The 21339-nt window shown below is 42.3% G+C and overlaps 1 protein-coding gene across 2 annotated transcripts in view; it reads left to right on the forward strand.

Moving 5' to 3' along the window:
* The first annotated feature begins 2890 nt into the window (after positions 1-2890).
* zfr (zinc finger RNA binding protein) overlaps positions 2891-21339 on the forward strand; it is a 39271-nt gene continuing 20822 nt past the window's right edge. For both annotated transcript variants that reach the window (XM_082555316.1, XM_082555317.1), the window contains exons 1-8: positions 2891-3016; positions 3165-3246; positions 6510-6792; positions 9270-9408; positions 13809-14027; positions 14427-14662; positions 17951-18154; positions 18451-18763. In XM_082555316.1, the coding sequence (XP_082411442.1) occupies positions 2980-3016; positions 3165-3246; positions 6510-6792; positions 9270-9408; positions 13809-14027; positions 14427-14662; positions 17951-18154; positions 18451-18763 (1513 nt within the window). In that variant the 5' untranslated portion in view covers positions 2891-2979. The remainder of the gene's footprint in view (positions 3017-3164; positions 3247-6509; positions 6793-9269; positions 9409-13808; positions 14028-14426; positions 14663-17950; positions 18155-18450; positions 18764-21339) is intronic.

Consider the following 21339-nt stretch of genomic DNA (forward strand, 5'->3'; position numbering starts at 1 on the left):
GAACTGGTCTAGTAGCTGTCTTACTGTAACATAAGTGCTGCAAAAGGGATTTATCTCTCTCTCTCTGTCGATCTCTCAGTCCCTCTGTCTAAAATATTCATTTTACGGTATTTTCTCTATATATGATGTAGGTTTGGATTTTCCCTCCTAAATCGTGATGCTCTGGAAGTCTCTGTCAGTCGACCTGCCTGTATGTATGTTTTTCTATGTGTTTTGTTTTGTCTCCCCTCCCAGTCCCCTGCTTCCTCCTTTAAGTGTGTGTGTGTGTGTGTGTGTGTGTGTGTGTGTGTGTGTGCCAGTTTATGGGCGTCATCAGGCCAAAAGGTGTTTCCCGTGTTGAAGCTGCCACACCTGTCTTCCGTCTAGATTGGCCACTACTTAACTGTTTGACTGAGCTTCAGTCAACGCTGGATCGTTGAGTTACCAAGTAAGTGAAATCCCTTAACATAAATAATAAACACTTTGATTGAGAAATTGCATTTTGTGTTTACTTTTGTTATCTTTGTCTAATATTTAAATTTGTTTAATGATCTGAAACACTTTTTCATACCACTGTATGTACGCAGAAGTTCTGTTCAAAAACTATGAACAGACTCATTCCAACAATGTGAACCAAGCTGTCACTGCAACTGTACTAATGCCCAGTTTGTAACAACAGACATGATGCCTCATACTACAAAACAACCCCAAGAGATGCAGTTAAAAAAAGGGGGGTTAAGAAAAGCCACACACATATCGACCAGTTGGGCAAACTTGTCAACACTGTTCTTCAGAGGATAAAGTGCTGGTCCCTTATTACACCACAAGACTTCAACACAATGTTGCAGACGTGTGCCACCCAGGAAACACAAGAGCCTTAAGGCCATTTTCAGAACTTTTTTTTTATTTTTATTTTCAAAACTTACATTTAACTACTGATTTTATCTACTGTTCTGGTTTTATCTGTTTTGATTTTATATACTGTTTTGTTTGTTTGTTTGTTTGTTTGTTTGTTTGTTAATTAGTTAGTTAGTTTATTTGCTTGTTTTATTCAATTTTAAATCATGCTTTTTATTTGTTCTTGTTTCTAATGTCTCTGTAAAGCACTTTGAATCACCTTGTTGTTGAATTGTGCTATACAAATAAACTTGCCTTGCCTTGCCTTGCCTTTATTGTAATTCTAAGAATCATTTGGCACATGGTATTTTGGAAATGTAATTAATGATCAAATGGTAACTACAACCACGTTTGTTGTCACGTCACAGTCTTATAACTGTATTTTCCTGCTCCTTCACTGCTGTAACCCTGCAAATGCAGCTCGTCTGTGAAGCACTTTGATGTACCTGAGTCTTTTAAATGTGCTATAGAAAGAAAATTGAAACTGAAACAACAACAGCAATAATAATAATAATGGTACTAAGACTGATTATAGTTACTATTGATGATTACTATTAGTATTAAGAGTTTCACTTTCTTCACTTCACCTTGAGGTAAACTTGTTTATTTGCAAAGAGAAGTAGAGGCATGGCAGTATCTGGATGATTCACATTCACTAACAAACACACAGTGGTAAGAACTACATTTGTACAGGTTTTCTGTATTTTTGTGTGTGCACTTGTTTTTTGTTTTTTTTGCACTAGATAAGAATGTTTCTATACACATACTGAGTGCGGCCCAATGTTTTTCATAGGAAAATTGTATCTACTTAGTCCTTCCTGTATGTCCCTTACATTGCTACACTGATATCAATGCACAATTTTAAAGGTTTAACCAGCCAAAAGGAAACGGTCAGGGCTGCAGGGAAATCAGATGTCAAGAGGGAATGTTAACTTCACCTTGGAAGATGAGGGACAATTCAAACTTTTTATATTTTGTGTTTACTGGTTCTTGGAACATTCAGAGAATACTCTGACCATGACAAATACCAGAGTTTGAGGTCTTTTATACTTTATATTCACACACTGATGTCCATGCTGTGAATTTTAATGCAGCAGTTTTAGCTCATCCTGTTGAAAGACTAAGCTCCTGCCATGGTAAAGGTTCTGTTGTCCAGATGTCCACAGTTCACAAAAAATCACTACTTCACCTAGAGTATCAGTCACATTTTAATCAAACTTGCACAAACTGATCACCTAATGACTCTTCACCCAAACCACGCTCAAAGCCAAGTTCACGTTTATTTATTTACAAGCAGTATTATGTGAACTGTGATGGATTGTGATGTTTCTCACATGAGTAAGATGGACCATGTTCATGTCTAACTGTCATGTCCATGTAACAAACTTTATGCATGAAATGAATACTTAAATCTGTTTTATTTTAATTTTTTAAAATAAAACCTGAAGCATAAATGACTGAAAATAAATTTAAATTAATGTACAAATTTAAATGTAAGATCTGAGATCAATCTTACAGGAGTGCTGACATAGATGTTGGAAGGCTTAAAGAATTACTTAAGATAAACAAAATGTCCCCAGAACCCATTTGTTGACTTTACGTAAAATTCTAAGTCAGTCCTCTACATCAGGTTTGTATGTTGAAACGAGTAATATTTGACAGTGCGTGCTTTATGGATGTGTGGTGTGAATATGAGTGATCAGTAAGATTAGAAAAGTACGATTATAAATGCCAGTCCAGACGTTCATCGACTGAAAACATCTGCCGCTCAGTGAAATGTAAAAAAGCGCGAGTGGGGTCTGCTGAGCAGCTACAGTCTCATATGAGACCAGAATGGGAGCAGCTGCTGTCCTCAGTATGCACACATTTACGGACTGTTGTTAAAAGACACCGCACAGCGGGACTCACGGCCCTGTCCCAACGCTATTCAGACATGTTACTGCAGACTGAATGTATGTGTGTGTTTCTGCTCACTGTAGGACCGCACCCAACGCTAACGTTTTACCGTTCTGCGCATGCGTCATGACGCCATTTCCGGGTGCGACATGTAATATATATAGGTTGGTGTAGCGCTGCAGAGAGTGGGTAGAATATACAAAACCAATGATTCCCATATGTCCAGTAGTATCCTTCACCTATGGTAAGTATCGACCAAATGTGAATTTATATTAAGGACAACTTTAAAAATGTTGATGTGTCTGCAGGCGTAAGAAAGGCAATAAAACCGTGAATAAATAGTTGTTGGACCGCTGCTAACGGTTAGCTTATCCTGTGTGTGTCCTCCGCAGTGCCTGGCCGGCTTGGTGAAGATGCCAAAATGGCTACCGGCAATTACTTTGGATTTACCCACGGCGCTGCCGCTCAGTACAGGTAGGGGGATGCGGGATACGTGGCTGGTTGGGTTCCTGTGTGCTGCATAATGCTTCTGTGGTCGAACGATGGCTTGTTTATATGCTGTACGTACATATTAATATTAAGGCTTGCTACTGCCCACTGATCCCGTTGTTCGCATTGGGGGAGGGGGCTGTTGTTCCCGGTGCTACGGTTGGACCTTCTCCACAGTTCCGACGGAAAACTACGGAAATAAACGTGAAGCACTGCCGATCCACTCCAGACCGAGGCCGAACACATGGGAGCCTCCATGGGGGTCGGGCATCCAAATACGGGACAGCCCCCTTATGTGTGACATTATTAGACTTTATTATAAGGACCAACTGAAATAGTTATTTGGTAGGAAAATATAACCTGCCTTTCACTGCACGGCTGAACACTCATTATCCCAAAACATGCATCTCATGGGAGAGTGCAGGATTATTATAATAATTATTACTATGATGATGTTGTTGCTGAGCAGCACCTGCTCTCACAGGTGAGTGTGTGTGCTGGGATGCGGTCGGTGTCAGAGCAAAGGGAACAGGGCTCGGTCCAAATTCAGCTGCAGTCAAAAACCTTTTTAAAAAAGCTTTACGGCCTAAATGTGCCGTTTCAGTGCTCACCCCGAGCATAATGGTATGCATTCAATCACTAAGTCAGGCCTCTGAAGCACGAGCAAGCCACCTGCTAGTTTTGTATGAATTTAATCTGTTATTTTAACAAAAGGGGGGGGGGGGGGGGGTTGCATACCAACAGCCTCGGCCCTGTTCTAGCCAAGTGTTCATGCACTTTTCTTTTACTTTTCTTCAAACATAAACCAAAGGAGCACCGCTTACTCTCCAAATGTCCCCGTGAAATTTCAGCACTTTGGAAAAGTTGAAAGTTTCCAAACTGCTAAAATGTCCCCGTGACTGTAAATGGTTTCTTTGATTTTACATTGTATTGTAGGCTTCGGGCATAATTATTCTACCTTTGACATTTTAATTTTGTACACAAGATTTATGGTGAAATGGTGGTAGAGCAGCTGCTGTGGTGGAAGCCATGGTCAGCAACATGACGTCAGCTGTTTGTCTAATTTATTTTTTTATTTCTGAACAAAAAAAGGTGGGAGCTTTGGATCCAAACTAACCCGTTAAAGTGTGCGAAGTAGTGAGACTGTTGTAATATGGGGTAAACAGATATTCAGGCCCCGAAATGAACTATATCACTGATGTTTTACATTGTCCTCAGATTGGATTGTGTTGCTCTCCTTGAGTATGACAAAGATTGTGTTGGTGTCACCGTATAAACACTTAAATCACTTAGGCATTTGAAGCACCAGTGGAAAGAAGGTTAGAGACCACCTTTCACCTTGAACCAACACCTGGTTGTCATAAGGTGACAGGTGTAGTACTCTAACACAGACAGGGAAACACTCAGTAACACCAACCATGGTTAGTTAACCTAAGAAGCATGTGTTATGTGGCTGGAAGCTGGAGCGAGCACACAGGCAGAACAAACTCCAAATGATGATGCATGCCAACGCAGACCCAGCTGACTCAGGCAGCAGCGCTAACCACTGTGCTTAAAAATGTCTTGTTTCAAATCAAACTGGACTCTGAATCCTGTCAGTATCCTGGTTTGTGTGCTGAATCCACATCAACAATGTTTTTACATGACAAAGGATTCTTGGAAACTTATACAGTAACCCTATTTGTTGGCCCCGTCTCCATTTCCTTTCACTCTCATCACGTCTTATTGATCTGCGTTGGCGCCTTTAGTCCTTGTGATGGCTTTCTCTCTCAGCACGCTCTGCTCTTTACCCGTCCTGGATGATCATGACCATCAAGTCACTATATTTCAGGATTTAGTTTTAGGATTGTTTTGTTAACTCCACATTAATAAAATGGAGTAACACAGTACACTCATCTTTAGGCACAGCTTGCATGTTGCAGGTTGGACCAATTTTGCCTTCTGAACTCCCTCAGGTCTGCGCAGCCTAGTTTCAGCAAGGTGCTGAGAACATTCCTGAGGTTTTGGGAAAAATCTGAGGAATGTTCAGATTCCTGAGAACATCTGAACTTAAATGAAGAGGATCAACCTACAGAGGGGTGGATTTAAAGACGATCTTAAAGTCAAAGTGAAATAATGATGTGACGGCCTAGTTCATTTCCCCGGAGATTCATTGCAGCAACTTAGGATGATACTCAGTAGTTGTAATGCTGTGTTTTGCTTAAAGGGGGACATGTGACTGTTGGCTGTTCTTCTTTGTATTATGGCAGGGTCTTTACCTTACAGCAGGGGTGTCCAACTCCTGGCCTGGAGGGCCGGTGTCCTGCAGGTTTTAGATCTCACCCTGGGTCAACACACCTGACTCACATGATTCGTTCATTACCAGGCCTCTGGAGAACTTCAGGACATGTTGGGGAGGTCATTTAGCCGTTTAAATCAGCTGTGTTGGATTAAGGACGCATCTAAAACCTGCAGGACACCGGCCCTCGAGGCCTGGAGCTGGACACCCCTGCTTTACAGCACAAAGCACCTTGAGACAACTGCTGTTGTGATTTGATGTTATATAAATACAATTGAATTTATCAGGAGGAGAAGTGCTTTATTACAAATTAGTCCACAAAGTAAACCTGATATGTGTTACAGCTGACCTGTACAGAAGAGCATGCAGTTGCACCATAATTGTCATGCACATTTAAATAAATCAACAAAAAGTCTTTATATGCCAAATAATTCAAGGTATGTATTAACAGTAGTCTATACTGCACGATTCAGATGATAATTTAAGGGACCCCTGAGTCCCATTAGTGGGAGGATTTTAAAAAAAGACAATTTTTAAATGTAATCATGGTGGCATAATCTCAGCAGGGTCAAAAGAATCTCCATACATGCTTTGGTAGTTAGTACAGCTGTAAAGTCTTGATGCATCCTCAGTCATCCAGGTAAGAAATCCCCAGAATCTGTTCATCTGGACGTTTCAGTGGGAGAAACCTTCCATCATCATCAGCTGACTTCTACAGTCTCAGCTGACTGCAGGTGTCCAGCCTTATAAACAGGACATTCGCACAATGACTGAAACTGGCACCACTGGGGAAACAGTGGGCTGTGAGACCAGTTTGTTGATCATTAATATGCAATTTGTCATGGCAGTTTGGGGAAAGCTGTACAGTTTTGGAGACACTGGAGTCTGAAAAAGATCTTATAACATGTGCCAAGGCATTTCTCAGTTAGACTGTCGAGATAACCTTCATGTTTCCCTTTGTGTCTCCCAGCCAGCAGCCAGCAGCCGGGGTAGCATACACCCATCCAACCACAGTGGCCAGTTACACAGTTCATCAAGCACCAGTGGCAGCACACACTGTGGCAGCAGCTTACGCCCCTGCTGCAGCCACAGTTGCAGTAGCTAGGCCTGCGCCTGTTGCCGTGGCAGCTGCTGCCACTGCTGCCGCTTACGGAGGATACCAGCCGACCCACGCAGCCACAGATTATGGCTACCCTCAACGGCAGCCTGAAGTCCCTCCGCCACCCCCACCAGTCACCTCACAGAACTACCAGGTACCACAACATTTTTCTGTAGACTCACAGATTCCAGAACATTCTTTGGAGTCTCTTTGAATGAGGAATATGGGGAGAGATGTGCTGCCTTCATTATATTTGTGGGAGCTCACGTGCCATAAATGCATTTGCAGAATTCCATTAACTAGTTTCTAATTGGACACTATCAGCAGGAATTAAATGAATTACACACAAGTTAATACATTCTCTCCATAAATGCTTTAAATCAGTCAAATTAAATGCAATGACTCTCAAAAGCTTAATGATGGCGTTTCAAAATGAGGACGGGAGAAACTCGATTGAGTTACCGGACATGATTGGTTAGTTGGCAAGCAAGTGGGTCTGCTGCCAGGAAGCTGCTGTGGATCCTTAGCTTGGGGATCTTCCTACATATCCTCACCACAGTACTTGACTCTGCCTGTGAGGGAACTGTGTCGAACGTGGCAATCCTCTGCCTGTGCACCAGCAGTGTGGAGACCTGGAAGCAACCAGCAGGTACCTGAACCTTTTCTGATGACAACTACTTAGCATCTGAAATGGAATAGATAGATTTAATGAAACTGTACAATTTAAACAGTCCAGTCGCTTTGCTTGACTAGTAAGTGTTCAAACCTAGTATGGGCACCAGTTGGTCAGCAATAGTTGGCAGATCGGACTGGGCCAAGAAATGGTTTTAGATTTGGTGTAGCAGGCATGTGTGACATGTTTAAGTTACTTCACAGCACATGGCAGCACATTTATTTTTAGTTTAACAGCCTACAGACAGCTGTCATGTTACACTGCTGTCTGTAGGCGGCATGTATTCAAACCTAGCACCACTGAGGAAATCGATTCAGCAGTTAATGAATGGATATCACATTATTCATGCTAAAATCAATTTGAATAAGGAAATGGTTGTTTTTGTTTTAAACCTACCCTTATTGAGGCGCTGTTTAAGTGTACTATCAGGAGGATGTGTAAAATATAGAAGCTGTCTAAGAAATAATAAATGCTATATATTGGTGGGGGAAGAAGGTAAATTGACTGATTTCCACCTTTGACATGTTTGTATTAATATTTCTTCTTCTTTCAGCAGTAGGGCTCCAGAAACCGGACTTGAGCTGCATTCGTTCTTTCTGGACCTTAAACCTCTGCGGTTCTGTACAAAATCTAATAGTAATGACAATAAAGTTTAACAAAATGAAGTGTTGTGGTTATTGTCACAGTTTTTGCTCTTACTGTGAATGTAGTCTATAAGAATAATGCAAAGTTAAAATGTAATTTTCTGTTTATTAATAATTAATTACTGCTTATAGCGATCAAAGATGTGTGGGTATCGTATACAGAAATATTTTAAAAGTATGTGGAAGGAGATTAAAAACCAAATACAATGTTGACATCAAAAAGCTCAAACTCAAGCTTTTAACTGTGTAACGTCTTCAAACATTACAGCTAAAATCACGGGCCGTTGTTATCAATTATCTAGTGAACATTTAGAGATCTTGTTAATTTGCCATTGAGGCAAGAGTATATATCTTACTTTATTCAAATGTATCAACATTGCCTTGTTCAGTTTTAAGATGTTATAAAGTTTTAGGTATCTTCATAATGAAATTATGTTGGGACGTCGCTGTGGAATTGAGTGAATTCTGAGAGGACCATTTTATTCTAAAACATAATACAGCCACCAGTTCCTAGGAACCGGTGGCTGTATTGTGTCCAGTATGGTATCCCCAGGGATTAGCCTGTGTGATAGGGGCTACAGGACTAATTTTCCCAGGCACTGCCATGAACCTCAAGCAACCATTTGAAAGCTGTCATGAGTACTTATTTTGCCCCCATGACTGGTGGCTGCAGCCCTGTCTCCAGGCCTGTGTGACTGGGCCTTAATCACTTGAGTCTATCACAGTCATTGTCATGCATAACTGCCGTGTTTAGGACAAATGGATGTCATGTGGTTCTTGGTCACATATCTGGAAAATATTTGGGAAAAATAAAAGAAGTCTTCATTGGATGTAGTCCAGTAAACCACTCGTGCACCTGAATGAAACACCTCCACACAGCTCTGTGTTACGGCGAACTGCTGGAACCTCCCACTTCAGAGCAGCTGCCAATGACGAAGAACCAAAGACACAGTGAAGGTGGCCAATCTGCCCCTTGTTGCTTTTAAACATAAAACTCTGCTGCAACTAGGGGCTAATAGGAAAACCAACACTTGTAGACTGCTTTTTACCCCTCAGCTGTGAAAGGCTGATGACCTGTCCATGGTGTAAATGACACTTAGTTGATGTTTCATGTCCTGTTTAAGAGCAGACAGTTTTATCATTGATGTGAGACTTAAAGTTGTGGTTCAGTATTTGTTAGTAAAGTATTATGATAAGAAACACAGTAGACCTCCAGTAGAAGTTTGGAGTTGATTCTTTTCTCAGACGTGCATTGAAATATAGACTGAAACAGTGGCATGAACAACGATGTCTGAGACTCTGATCATTTTGCAGGATTCCTACTCCTACGTCCGGTCGACGGCCCCAGCTGTAGCTTACGACAGTAAGCAGTATTACCAACAACCCACTGCAACAGCGGCTGTTGCTGCTGCACAGCCACAACCCAGTGTGGCAGATACCTACTACCAGACAGGTACACTCAAATACACATTTTTCTACCCCATTACTACCAAATGCATTGATTTGTAATCATTTTGATTACTTGCTTATTTTACTACCAAGAAACTTTGTCCCTACTTGATCTTCTGTTTCCCCTCACCCCCACCTGGGAGATGGCCTGACCTCCCCCAGTCTGGATCTGCAGGAGATTTCTTCCTGTTTTCCTTTCCACTGTCACCAAGTGTTTGCTCATAGGGGATGAGCTGCTTATTGGGCTTTTTCTTTATTATTGCAGGACGTTATAAAGGGCATTGAAGTGACCGTTAAGAATTGGTGCTATACAAGTAAAAAGAATTTGAACTTCTAAAACTTTGAAACTCTTTACACACTATGTTGTTAGAAGTATTCACTCATCCATCCAAATAATTGAATTCAGGTATGCAAAGTAATTCAATGGCCACATGTGTACAGAATAAAGCAACTAGGCTTCCAGACTGCTTCTACAAACATTTGTGAAAGACTGGGTCGCTCTCAGTGAGTTCCTGCATGGTACAGTGATGGGATGCACCTGTGCAGAAAGTCTAGTTGGGAATTTTCCTCTTTCCCTCTGGAAATGAATGGGAACCACACAAACTGACACAAAGTGATGGGCCACGTAAAATCAGAGGGTTGAGAGGATGCCAGCATCACTGTGAACCAGTGCCCGAGGCAAAGTCCATAAAACATGGACGAGCTTGACTGGTCTGAGTCCTGACCTCAACCCAACAGAACAACTTTGGGATAAATTGGAGTGTGAGCCAGGCCTTGGCATCTAACAGTGTGTGTGATCTCACAAATGCACTTCTGGAAGAATGGTTAAAAATTCCCCCAAATACACTCCTAACATAATTTTAAATTATAATGAATTTCCTAATGAGCCAAATGTTTACAGTGAGTGATGGGACTAGACTACACACCTTAGAGTGCTGACTCTTTACAATGAAGCCATGCAGAATGTGGTTTGTCTATGCAAGGCCTGCCATGAAGGTCACACTGTCACCAGAGAATGAATTGTAAGTTGACTGGTTACCACACAGTACACTGCAAATTCAGTGTCTGTCAGCCTTGTGCGTTGACTGCACCCACCCACCGATGTGTCCAGGAAAGAGGCTACAACTGTTGTATTCCTTCTATTAACCCACTCCTTAACCAGAAACGACATCACAGTGTCAAGTGTCCTACCCAGGGAGGGAAGTCAACGTCAGATTTATTGTTATTACTGCCTTACATATGGGACTGTGCTGATATATTGTCACTGTGTGGGAAGCAAAGATGTGAGCTGTGAATAACAGGCCTGTTGGAGAACTAAAAAATTGGTATTAATTGGTCAAATATTAATTATACAAGAATGGTTACAGTGTAAATGTAATTTATTGGAGTGTGTCCTTTACAGTGCTAATAAAGAAAAGGTGTAAGACTGGATATATAGAAATCACAGGAGCAATGCAGTGTGGGGTGGTTGCTTTGTGTTTGTGTGGGAGTGAGTTAGCCTGGAACTGTTGCTGGTTCTTAGTCGGGTGGAGGAGGCACAGGGTGGTGTTTCATCTTGTCCCTGAGGGAAGCTGTGTGAGGGATGGGTGGAGGCCACTGTAATGCTGACTGCTTCGTGTGTTGGTGGGAGAGCTATCTTTACTAAACACAGCGTGGTTCCTGATCTGGAGGCGGGGGAGTTTCCACCAGTTTGTTAAGATGCTTTGAATGGCACCACAGTAGAAGGAACACACGGTGATGACACCCTTTGCTGCTCTCACACTGGTTGTGTTACCAGTGCTGAAGGCAGCATTCTGGGGCTTAAGCAGCCTGTAGATGTTCCCCTGACAGCCATGATCTCTGACTCGTCCGACCAGTAGGCTGGACTAATGATACACTACAGGTAAAGACACAGCAGGTTGTATCTGCAATGGAGCCTCGGCTCCTATGGAGTGCAGTGGGAGCTCCTATGACTGTGTTTGTGTTGGTCAGCCGTATCTCTGCTGGGAGAGGAATAAACTGAACACACTGATCAAGAAGGCCAGCGCTGTTCTTGGACGACCTGTTGACCCAGTGAGGTAGTCGGTGACAGGAGAACGGTGGCCACCCCATGCATCTCAGCCTGACGGCCTTAAGCAGCTCCTTCAGTGACGGGCTGCTGCAGCCACAATGCGTGAAAGACATGCTTTCAGCTGCTGTCACTCTACGATGTACAACAGCAGGGAATGTGAAATAACTGCTGCTATTAATGCCTAACCCCACCACGAAACACTCTGTTCTGCTACTTGTGAACTTTTTTTTTCTTTCCTTCATTTAATAATAATGTATAGCTAATTGATCCCCGTGGGGAAATTACGCTCTCTGCATTTAACCCATTAACTCAGTGAAGCAGTGGGCAGCCACTAATCAAGCGCATGGGGAGCAGTGTGTAGGGACGGTATCTTGCTCAGGGGAACCTCTGGGTAGCCGTTCAGTGGATTCGAAACCCAGACCTTCCAATCATGGGGCAACCACTCTACCTACTGAGCTATCCCTGCCCCATATATTGAAACATATTATAAATTGGAGGCTAACTATGTGGCTCAGAAGCAGGGTTAGTCGACTAGTCACGATTACGTCGCGGCGACTATTTTAATAGTCAGCGCGTCGTTTGAAGCTTTGTAAGATCCCAAAAGACGCAGGAATAAGTAGTAGGATTTAAGAGTGTAATAACGGACTGAAACAGAAGATGGCAGCACTGCATGTACAAGGATGCCAGCTGCCGTTAAACCCCGAAGAAGAAGAAGAAGAAGCAGCAGTGTCCGTTATCGTAGCTGTGTCCAAATTCAGGAACCGCATCCTCCTGTGCCCGCATTTGTAGGCCGATTACGTTACAGCGACACGAGGAAGACTGTCCAAATTCCAAGACTCCAAATAATGCGGCCCACAAATGCGTCCTTTATTTCCCCAGGTTTGAAGGATGGGTCGGGTGCATACTTCGTGGCCCAACCTATCCCAGAATTCATAGCGCGGCCCTGCTCAGTTTCCAACAATGGCGGAAGCTAATTAGTTTTAATATTACTCTTATTATTCTTTCTGGGTCACAAAATAAACGTTTAACATATTTTCAGGCGAGAATGTAGCTGTGTAAACCTCAAATATCTGCTCAGTTTATCAAGACACCACATACTTTCAAAAGCGCTCCGACGTGAAGGGAAAGACAAAATGGAGTGTGGCTCATATAGACCCATTTCTGTCCTTAACATAGATTATAGACTGTTTACTTCGATAATGGCCAGGAGAATGGAAGAATTTTTACCCGACCTGATTAGTAATGACCAAACGGGGTTCATAAGACGACGACAGACCCAGGATAATATACGTAGAACTCTTCATGTAATACATCAGATACAGACATCTAAGAGTACAGCCATGCTTATGAGTATTGATGCAGAAAAAGCCTTCGACTCCGTAAATTGGGACTTTCTATACAAAGTCTTGGATAAATTCGGCTTACATAAGGGAATTGTTGATACGGTGAGGGCATTATATACTAACCCCACCGCAAGAATTAAAGTTAATGGGTCTCTCAAATAGCTTTGTTCTGCAGAGAGGAAATAAACAAGGCTGTGCTTGGTCCCCGCTTCTGTTTGCTTTGTATTTAGAACCTTTGGCACAATCAATTAGACAAAATAAAGATATTAAGGGGATTACCATTGCGGGACAGGAACACAAGCTTGCTTGCTATGCGGATGACATATTGATATACCTAGATCAGCCCACTAACTCCCTGCCTCCATCCATCCATTCGCTTCCGCTTATCCTTTCCAGGGGCGCTGGAGCCTATCCCAGCTGTCATAGGGCGAAAGGCGGGGTACACCCTGGACAGGTCGCCAGTCTGTCGCAGGGCTAACACACAGGGACAGACAACCATTCACACTCACATTCACACCTAGTGACAATTTGGATTAATCAATTAACCTATCCCCACAAGCTGCATGTCTTTGGACGGTGGGAGGAAGCCGGAGTACCCGGAGAGAACCCACAGCTGAATAAACTTCAAGCAGACAGCTGATTATCAGAAGTGTGAGATGCTCGAGAATTTACTCCGATGTCCTGTTATATTTTAGATAGCAAGGAGTTTATTAAACTTCACCGAAACAATCTGCAAATGTCATTAAAATTTAATAAACTATCATCTTGTCTTTATTTTTAGTTAGCACAGACCTGAAACACTTAAAGCTGTAAGCTAATGATAGTTATATAAGAGCAGATGCTGGTGCGATAAGCTGAACGTTTTACGTCCAATGGATGATGATCTGATTACTCGACTAATCGCAAAAATAATCTGTGACTAGTCGACTATCAAAATATCGTTTGTGGCAGTACAGCACAACGTGACCAAGCAGAACTTTGAAATTTTGTATCCTTTTCTGTGTTTTCTAGCCCCCAAACCGGTCTACAGCCAGGGGGTGACATCATACACCCAGAGCCAGCAGACTCGACAGGTGACTGTGATAAAGCCAGCTGCTCCTAGTCCAGCCTCTTCAACGTTCTCCATCTACCCAGTGACATCTACTGTCCAGCCCGTGGCTGCTGCAGCCTCTGTTGTCCCGTCTTACTCCCAAAGCCCAACATACAGCACTAATGCTGTTACATACTCTGGTAAGCTGTGAGACGTTATCACAAAAGCACTGCTCCAGGAACAACTTTTTTACTGTAGTTCGTGAGTAACATGAAGGTGAATCGTAATGCAGCCGATCAGTTGTGTTCTGGATAACAAATGACTATGTGTTTGTTTTTAGCTGTATGAGAGCGGCAATAACAATGGTAAACAATATGTCTAACATTTTTTTGATGCTAGTCATGCTGTGTTTACCTCAGAGGACAGCTACAGCGCCTTAGCTCTGTTAGCATAGCTTTGAGACCTTTCGTCTGATTCTGTGACATGTTGACTAGAAATGTTGAATATGGTCTCATTGTGTAAATAAATGTTTTTTTTCTGAGAACCTTTTGAGAAGTTGACAAACAGAGCAGCAGTAAGTAGGTTTGGATGTTTTTCAGGAACCTCATACTCTGGCTATGAAGCTGCAGTTTACTCAGCAGCCTCCAGTTACTACCAGCAGCAACAGCAGCAGAAGCAGGCAGTGGCAGCTGTAGCTGCAACTGCAGCATGGACAGGCAACACCTTTACTAAGAAGCCCCCCTTTCAGAGTAAACAGCTGAGGCCCAAACAGCCCCCCAAACCTCCTCAGATACACTATTGTGATGTGTGTAAGATCAGCTGTGCTGGCCCACAGGTGAGTTCACCGCTGAGTGCATGGATATCTAACAGTCATGTTTAAATGTAAAATGTCTTGTGATATCTCCACTTGTTTTCTATGGAGTGCCTAATGTTGGCCAGCAAGTCTTTCAACCATGCAAAGATAATACATATATGCCATGCAGCTCATCAGCTTGTCTGTGTGCCCTGTACGAGGTCTGTGGGATTCAAATGTAAATGATGCGTCATGCAGTTTGTTCCTTTTCAGCTACCAGACACTCTTTGATCAACTCATCAGTGAGTGGTAACTTTGTTGCTTTTTAAAATAATTTTTTAAAATAATTAAAGATTAATATCAGTTTGTACATGCTCCAGAGAGCTTTTCTTCAAATTCTTTAATTCTCACTGGCTTATACAACTTTGTACTTTTGTGTTACTCGCAGCAACAACTCCACCTCATTGTGAGTCCATTTAAAAAACTTGGTGCATTTCCTCGACATTTTGCCACAACGTTTCAAAGAGCCGGAAAGTAAATAAACGGCAGACAGAAATGAAGCAGGAATCTTGTTTCACGCATGCGCAGTACTGGAACATAAGTGTTTTCGGTCTTTTCAATGTGGACGCACACCTCTGTGAACAGGACTGAAACGCTAGTGTGGACGCGGAGCTTTTTCAGACGAAAATGCAGTTTTCAAATCTATCCGGGCCAGTGTGGACGTAGCCACAGACACTGTGGAAGAGCTGCAGATGCATATGATGTGCTCAACAAGCATAAACGAAGACTCACAAATGTGTGCAGTGTTTTGTGTGTAACTTTTGAGGAGTCGTACTTCAATCCACACACACAAATATAAAGCAGGTTGACCAAATGTAAAACTGTTTTACAAATCAATGCAAATCTGAAGAAGTACTGATTGTTTCTGCACAATTTATTAGGTTCACCTCACGAATCTGATCATGTTACCTTGCAGAGACCTTTCTGTGCACACAGATGTCAAACCTCCTTAAATACGTGTGGACACAGATCACATCGCATGCTGTTGGGTTCATTTTTGAACTGAAAGTGCATAAATGTGCTAAGCAGTTAAAGCTGTGAGTTAAAAACGGCTGCTGTGTCTGTTTGCTCACTCAGGACAGCCAAACGATCACAGAGCACCACACGCACACAGGGAACATTCTTATTGTGACTCACAGAAACTGAGTCTGATACCAGCTCACGTTTCTTCTTCTGCACCTCTGTGGAGATGACCCTTCTGCAGGCAGCACTCCTGTTACCATGGCAACCCGCCCTCCGGTCAGGCTTGCGTGAAGAGAGATTTACAGCCTTGTTTCCTTTAGCAGAGTCAGGCTTAAGATTTTATACCTTGTGGTGCTTTCACCAGTGAAGCAACCCCCCCTCATATTCCTGAGAGAAGGAGCCTTTCCCTGGGATGTCTGAGACTAATTTAATGCTGCAGCTTCTCACAGATCCACACGGGTAGGCTGCTTTCAGGTCCCAGTGTAAAGCTTTGTTTGTTTTTATTTTTTTCAAAACTAGAAGAGGTGATTTATCCATCACAGAGCCGATACACCAGCCTCTAAAGGTTCATGCATGGGTTAAATAATGTGCTCTTACATGCTGGGGAAATTCAGCCAGTGCTCAGCTGCAGACAGAGGGGACAGCATAGTCGTACTGTGGATCATCCACTGGAGTGAGTGTATGTTAAGTTATATATTTCAAATAAACAGATATTTGATTCAGGTACGGTGGAATAACACTTTAATGTTAATCTTAGCACTCTCTAATAACAGCGACCGATGGCGCGATATGGCAGCCTCGCTTCTGTCAGTCTGCCCCAGGGCAGCTGTGGCTACAACTGTAGCTGCCTCCACCAGTGTGTGAATGTGAGAGTGAATGAATAGTGGCATTGTAAAGCGCTTTGGGTGCCTTGAAAAGCGCTATATAAATCCAATCCATTATTATTATTAATGTCGGCATAATAAATGATCCCAAACATGTCAGTGGTCATCCAAGTCTTGGTGGTCTACCATTACTGTTCAAACAAATAATCCCGAACATTCGCGCCACTGTCTGTGTGTGGTAAACCGATGGTTTCTAGTAAAGCGGTTATTAGCTGTGATGATCATTTAGAAAAACAAACGCAGGCATACAGTGGAAGCCCTGATGTCCTACATTTACACTGGGACTTGAAAGCAGCCTACATTAGTGGACCTGTGCGAAGCTTTAAACCTGCCACAAACCCGTATGGCGTGACCTATCGGGTGATTCGTCCACACGTATGGAAGGCTTTGTGAGCGAGCGAGAGAGAAGTTGCGTGTAGTTTGAGACATCTGTGTGCAAAGAAAGGGTTTTGGAGGGTAATATTATCAGATTCAGGAGCTGAACTTAATACACTGTGCGTAAACGATCAGTATTTATTCAGGTTTGGATGTACGCGTTTGTAAAATAGTTTTACGTGTGATCAGATTGCTTCGTATTTGTGTGGATTAGTCTAGAGGCCGCACACGTGTGGGACATCAACAGTTACACACAAATCATTGCACACATTTGTAAATTTTATTTTACGCTTGTGGAGCACATCGTACACGTTTGCAACCCTTTGAAGATTAGGCTCAAAGCTATGGAGAGAAATTTGTCTCCAAAGTAGAGATGGTGTATGTGTCCTGAATCCAGACAGCAGAGGGGCCTGTAAGCTGAAGGCTCCGCCTCCCATTCGACTTAGTAAAGACTGATGACAATGAATGTTAGGCTAAATATGGTGTGTATGGATATGATGCTTGGGTTAATTTACTGATAACTAATGAACACACAGGGTTAAGTTCAATGCTTTTCACAGTCAATCATAAGATATTTAATTGTTTTATGGTTATTAGTGGACATGGAAGTATTATGTACTGAAGTCAGAGTTAAAGCCATGTGCTCAGTTTGCAGTGAGCAGACTGCTGTGTTGAGGAATCACCGGCCTAAACACAAGAAGCTGCCTGTTGCAGAGCAGGTTCAGAGATCAGACGTTTGCTAGCAAAGCTTCAGGGATGGAGCAGTTAAGACCAGCTTTGAGATTTTCTACAAATCCCTCAAAAAACAGAAAGCCATTCTTTGATGGGGAGTTTATCAGAGTTGGGTGGACTGACATGGTAATGTGTCCTGAGGAGGGAAAAAACCGTGAACCATAACAAGAATGATCAAGGACGTTTCTGTAAATCTACAACTTCAGTTGACGAAGAGCAACATTTATAAAACATTTATGCAGTCGCTTGTGGGAATGTTGATTAGTGTTTTGTCTCATGAATAATCTGTGTGTCCCTCCAATTCTGACTGCATAAGACTTACAAGGAGCACCTTGAAGGCCAGAAGCACAAAAAGAAGGAAGCGGCATTGAAGGTTTCTCAGAGCAGCAGTAGCAGTGGTAGCGGTGGAGGAGCACTGGCCCGCAATGCTCAGAACCAGCTCCGATGTGAACTTTGTGATGTTTCATGTACTGGTGCTGACGCCTATGCTGCCCATATTCGTGGAGCCAAGCACCAAAAGGTATGATTCACATTCCCACTGTGTCTTTCACAGCCCACACACTCTGCTGCTAAACCCACAGATGAACAAACGTAGCACCACTCAGGGGAAGGAAGCAGGCTTTGCAGTGGTGTAAGATTTAGCATTGTTACAACAAAGAATGAAACACAGCAGTCATTTGAAGAGGCAGCCTATACTTTCTGTCCACGATGATTGTCAGTGCTCAAGCAAACCTGGCTCTACACAGGAATCTGTTCTAGTGTCTGCTGTATGTAGAATAATCAGAAAGCGTCTGTGCACTCGTTTCTCTTTTCTAGGTTGTAAAACTCCACACCAAACTCGGTAAGCCCATTCCATCCACTGAGCCCAGTATGGTTACTCAGACATCATCCACCACGACAGCTGCTCCAAGCAAGACCACACTGGCTACTTTCAGCAGTTCCAGTACCACCAGCTCTCCATGTGTGGCTACCTCCTCCTCTCCTGCCTCCAGCTCCTCCTACCTGAGGCCCATTAACCTGGTTAGCAGCGGTGTGGCAGGTGTTAAGAGCCCCCAAGCCAACAGCCTTTCTGCTGCCAGTGCTGCTTCAGTGGGGAAAAAAGTCAACACCCCCAAGATCAACTTTGTAGGTTAGTAAGTTGTTTAACAGCAATGCTCTTTGGTCTCATTTGCACCTGTTCATGAAAAATGTGAATAGTTCTGCTTAAAACAATCCTGCTTTATTTGTGACGAGCTTTCCTGATGATTGGAGGGAAACGGGAAGTGTGGCTTTTGATTAAAAGCAGAGAAACTGAAGTTGGGTCTGAAAATGTTGGTAGTAACAGTCTGAATACCAGAGCAGGAGATTTGAAGCTTTTACCTTTTGTTACTTGATGATTTAAAATAAATGCCACCCTGCTGTATTTCACTCGCACTGACTTACTGGCAGGAAGTGTGGATCATGTCCTCTGGTGCAGCTTTTGTTGTTGTTTGTTTTGAAGCGGGTGGAACAAGCAGTTCAACTTGATCATATTCATAATCCAAACATGAATTAATGGCAGGACTTTAGGCAGTGTTGTAGGATTGGGTTGTGATTGATAGGGGAGGGATTACTGAAGTTAAGCTGCAGGCAGTCATTTTTTAGGTTATTTAACAGAAAAACAATGACAGTAACCGTGTCTCATAAAGATAGAATTAATCCTTTCTCTTTTTTTTCTTTTTTTAAACTTTTATTTAACTTTTTTTTCCAACAAATACAAGACTGGTTCACATCCAAGATAGTAACACTGCACAGCACTAGAATATTACACATTCTCCAGAGTCCACAGAGAACTTGTGATAAATTATGTCCATAATTGTTGTCCATTAGAATCCAGTTTACAGGTTGCTCCCAGTGTTTCCAGTGGTTTCTTCCATTTGTCCACAAAAATTCGGGAGCTCCCATCAATATGATGTCCCGGCCTGATCAGAGTCATAACATCAATGATGAGCGACTTCCATAGAGGAATGGAGGGAGGCTCAGCCCCCTCCCATCTCAACATAATGCTTTTCCTGGCCAACATTAACAGTGACTGAATTACATGCTCATGTTGTACCAGTGAGACAGGAATATATCCCAATAAACACATTAATGGGTTTTCTGTCACCTGATGACCAATGGCTGTACTAATATTGGCGCAGACCTCTTTCCAAAGTGACTGAATAATAGCACATTCCCACAAGCAATGAAATCTAGTGCCCACTCCGGCCTTACGCTGGAGACAATTTGAAGATGTTCCCATATTATACTTACTATAAATATACAGAGAAATATACACATTGTGCAAAATTTTGTGCTGCAGTTCTTTAAATCGGTTACAAACAGAGATTTTAGATGGAAGGAGCAGGATTTTGTCCCATGCCTGTATATCTATTTCACATTTAAGCAACGTCCCCCAAGATTTTCTCAACCATGCCAGTTTATCCACAATTAGGGCATAAATCTCTGAATCAAACTTTGATACAAAATGTTTATGCTCCCTTTTATCCAGAAGAAACTTCTCCAACCGAGAAGAGGCTGTTGAGATTTGTAATGATTTAGCATTTTTTAACACATATTGTCTCAATTGCGAATACTTATAAAACTCAGTCTTTGACACAGAATACTGGGACTTCAGGGATTCAAATGATTTAAACTCACCATGTATAAAGAGGTCATAAAACCTCTTTACACCTACTTTATGCCATCCCTCAAAGCTCAACACTATGTCAGAAGGTCTGGATTATTTATAAGCATTGACAAAATATTAAACGGATGACTGCTGTTAAAAAGTTTTCTCAGTTTTCCCCACGTCCACATAGCATTATAGTGGGTTATGCTTTATTACGTGAGGTAAGTCATTTAGGCGTTTCCCTAGAAAGCTAACAGGTGAGGATGGTTTACATAATACTTCCTCAATATTTAGCCGTGGCAGCCCAGAATGTTCATGTATCCAGGAAGAAAGAAACCTCGCTTGTATTGAGTAGGGCTGTTCGATATAATGATATGTATCGGATGACGATATAAAAACATCTGTCGTTTCATTTTACGCTATCGTTTGTTTCGTGGTGTCGCAAAATAAACTGTTTACAGCAATATTTGTTCATCGTTCTGATGTCACTGTAGTGGCTATATTAATTTCAAGTTCTCTCTCTTATATTTAATATAACCACACTACAGACGGACAAGCGCCTGTTTTTATGCGTTGTCGTTAGCAACAACGACGATAACACCATCGCGCGTCTGCTTGTTTATGTTCCACATAAACCTTTCACAATAAAGCTCAAGATCCTGTTGAGACTTTTCAAAATAAACGGAATCACGTGAAAGATGCAGATTATTTACGGATGAGAAGTAAAAAAGAGCCGCCAGGTGCTAAAAAATAAACCTTAGACTCAAACGTTAGAACAGGCTTTCCCCGGCAGCACGCCGTGTAATAAATACGCACAAAGAAAACGGCGCCGTTACAACTTATGTCTAAAAATGTGTAGTTTCATGCATCGGTTAAAACACGACTCCAGCTACATGACGCCCAGCTGGAAACACTTCACGCAAGTCGAGATTCACAGAATTTACAGAAAATGTTACATTTTTGTGATTTATATCGTTATCGGGACGATAGATGTCTTATATCGGGATATGAGATTTTGATCATATCACACAGCCCTAGTATTGAAAGAACATAATTTAATGTTTGGCACTCCCCAC

The sequence above is a fragment of the Aulonocara stuartgranti genome (genome assembly GCF_965226115.1).
Source record: "Aulonocara stuartgranti genome assembly, chromosome: 12".
NCBI classification, from domain to species: Eukaryota; Metazoa; Chordata; class Actinopteri; order Cichliformes; family Cichlidae; genus Aulonocara; species Aulonocara stuartgranti.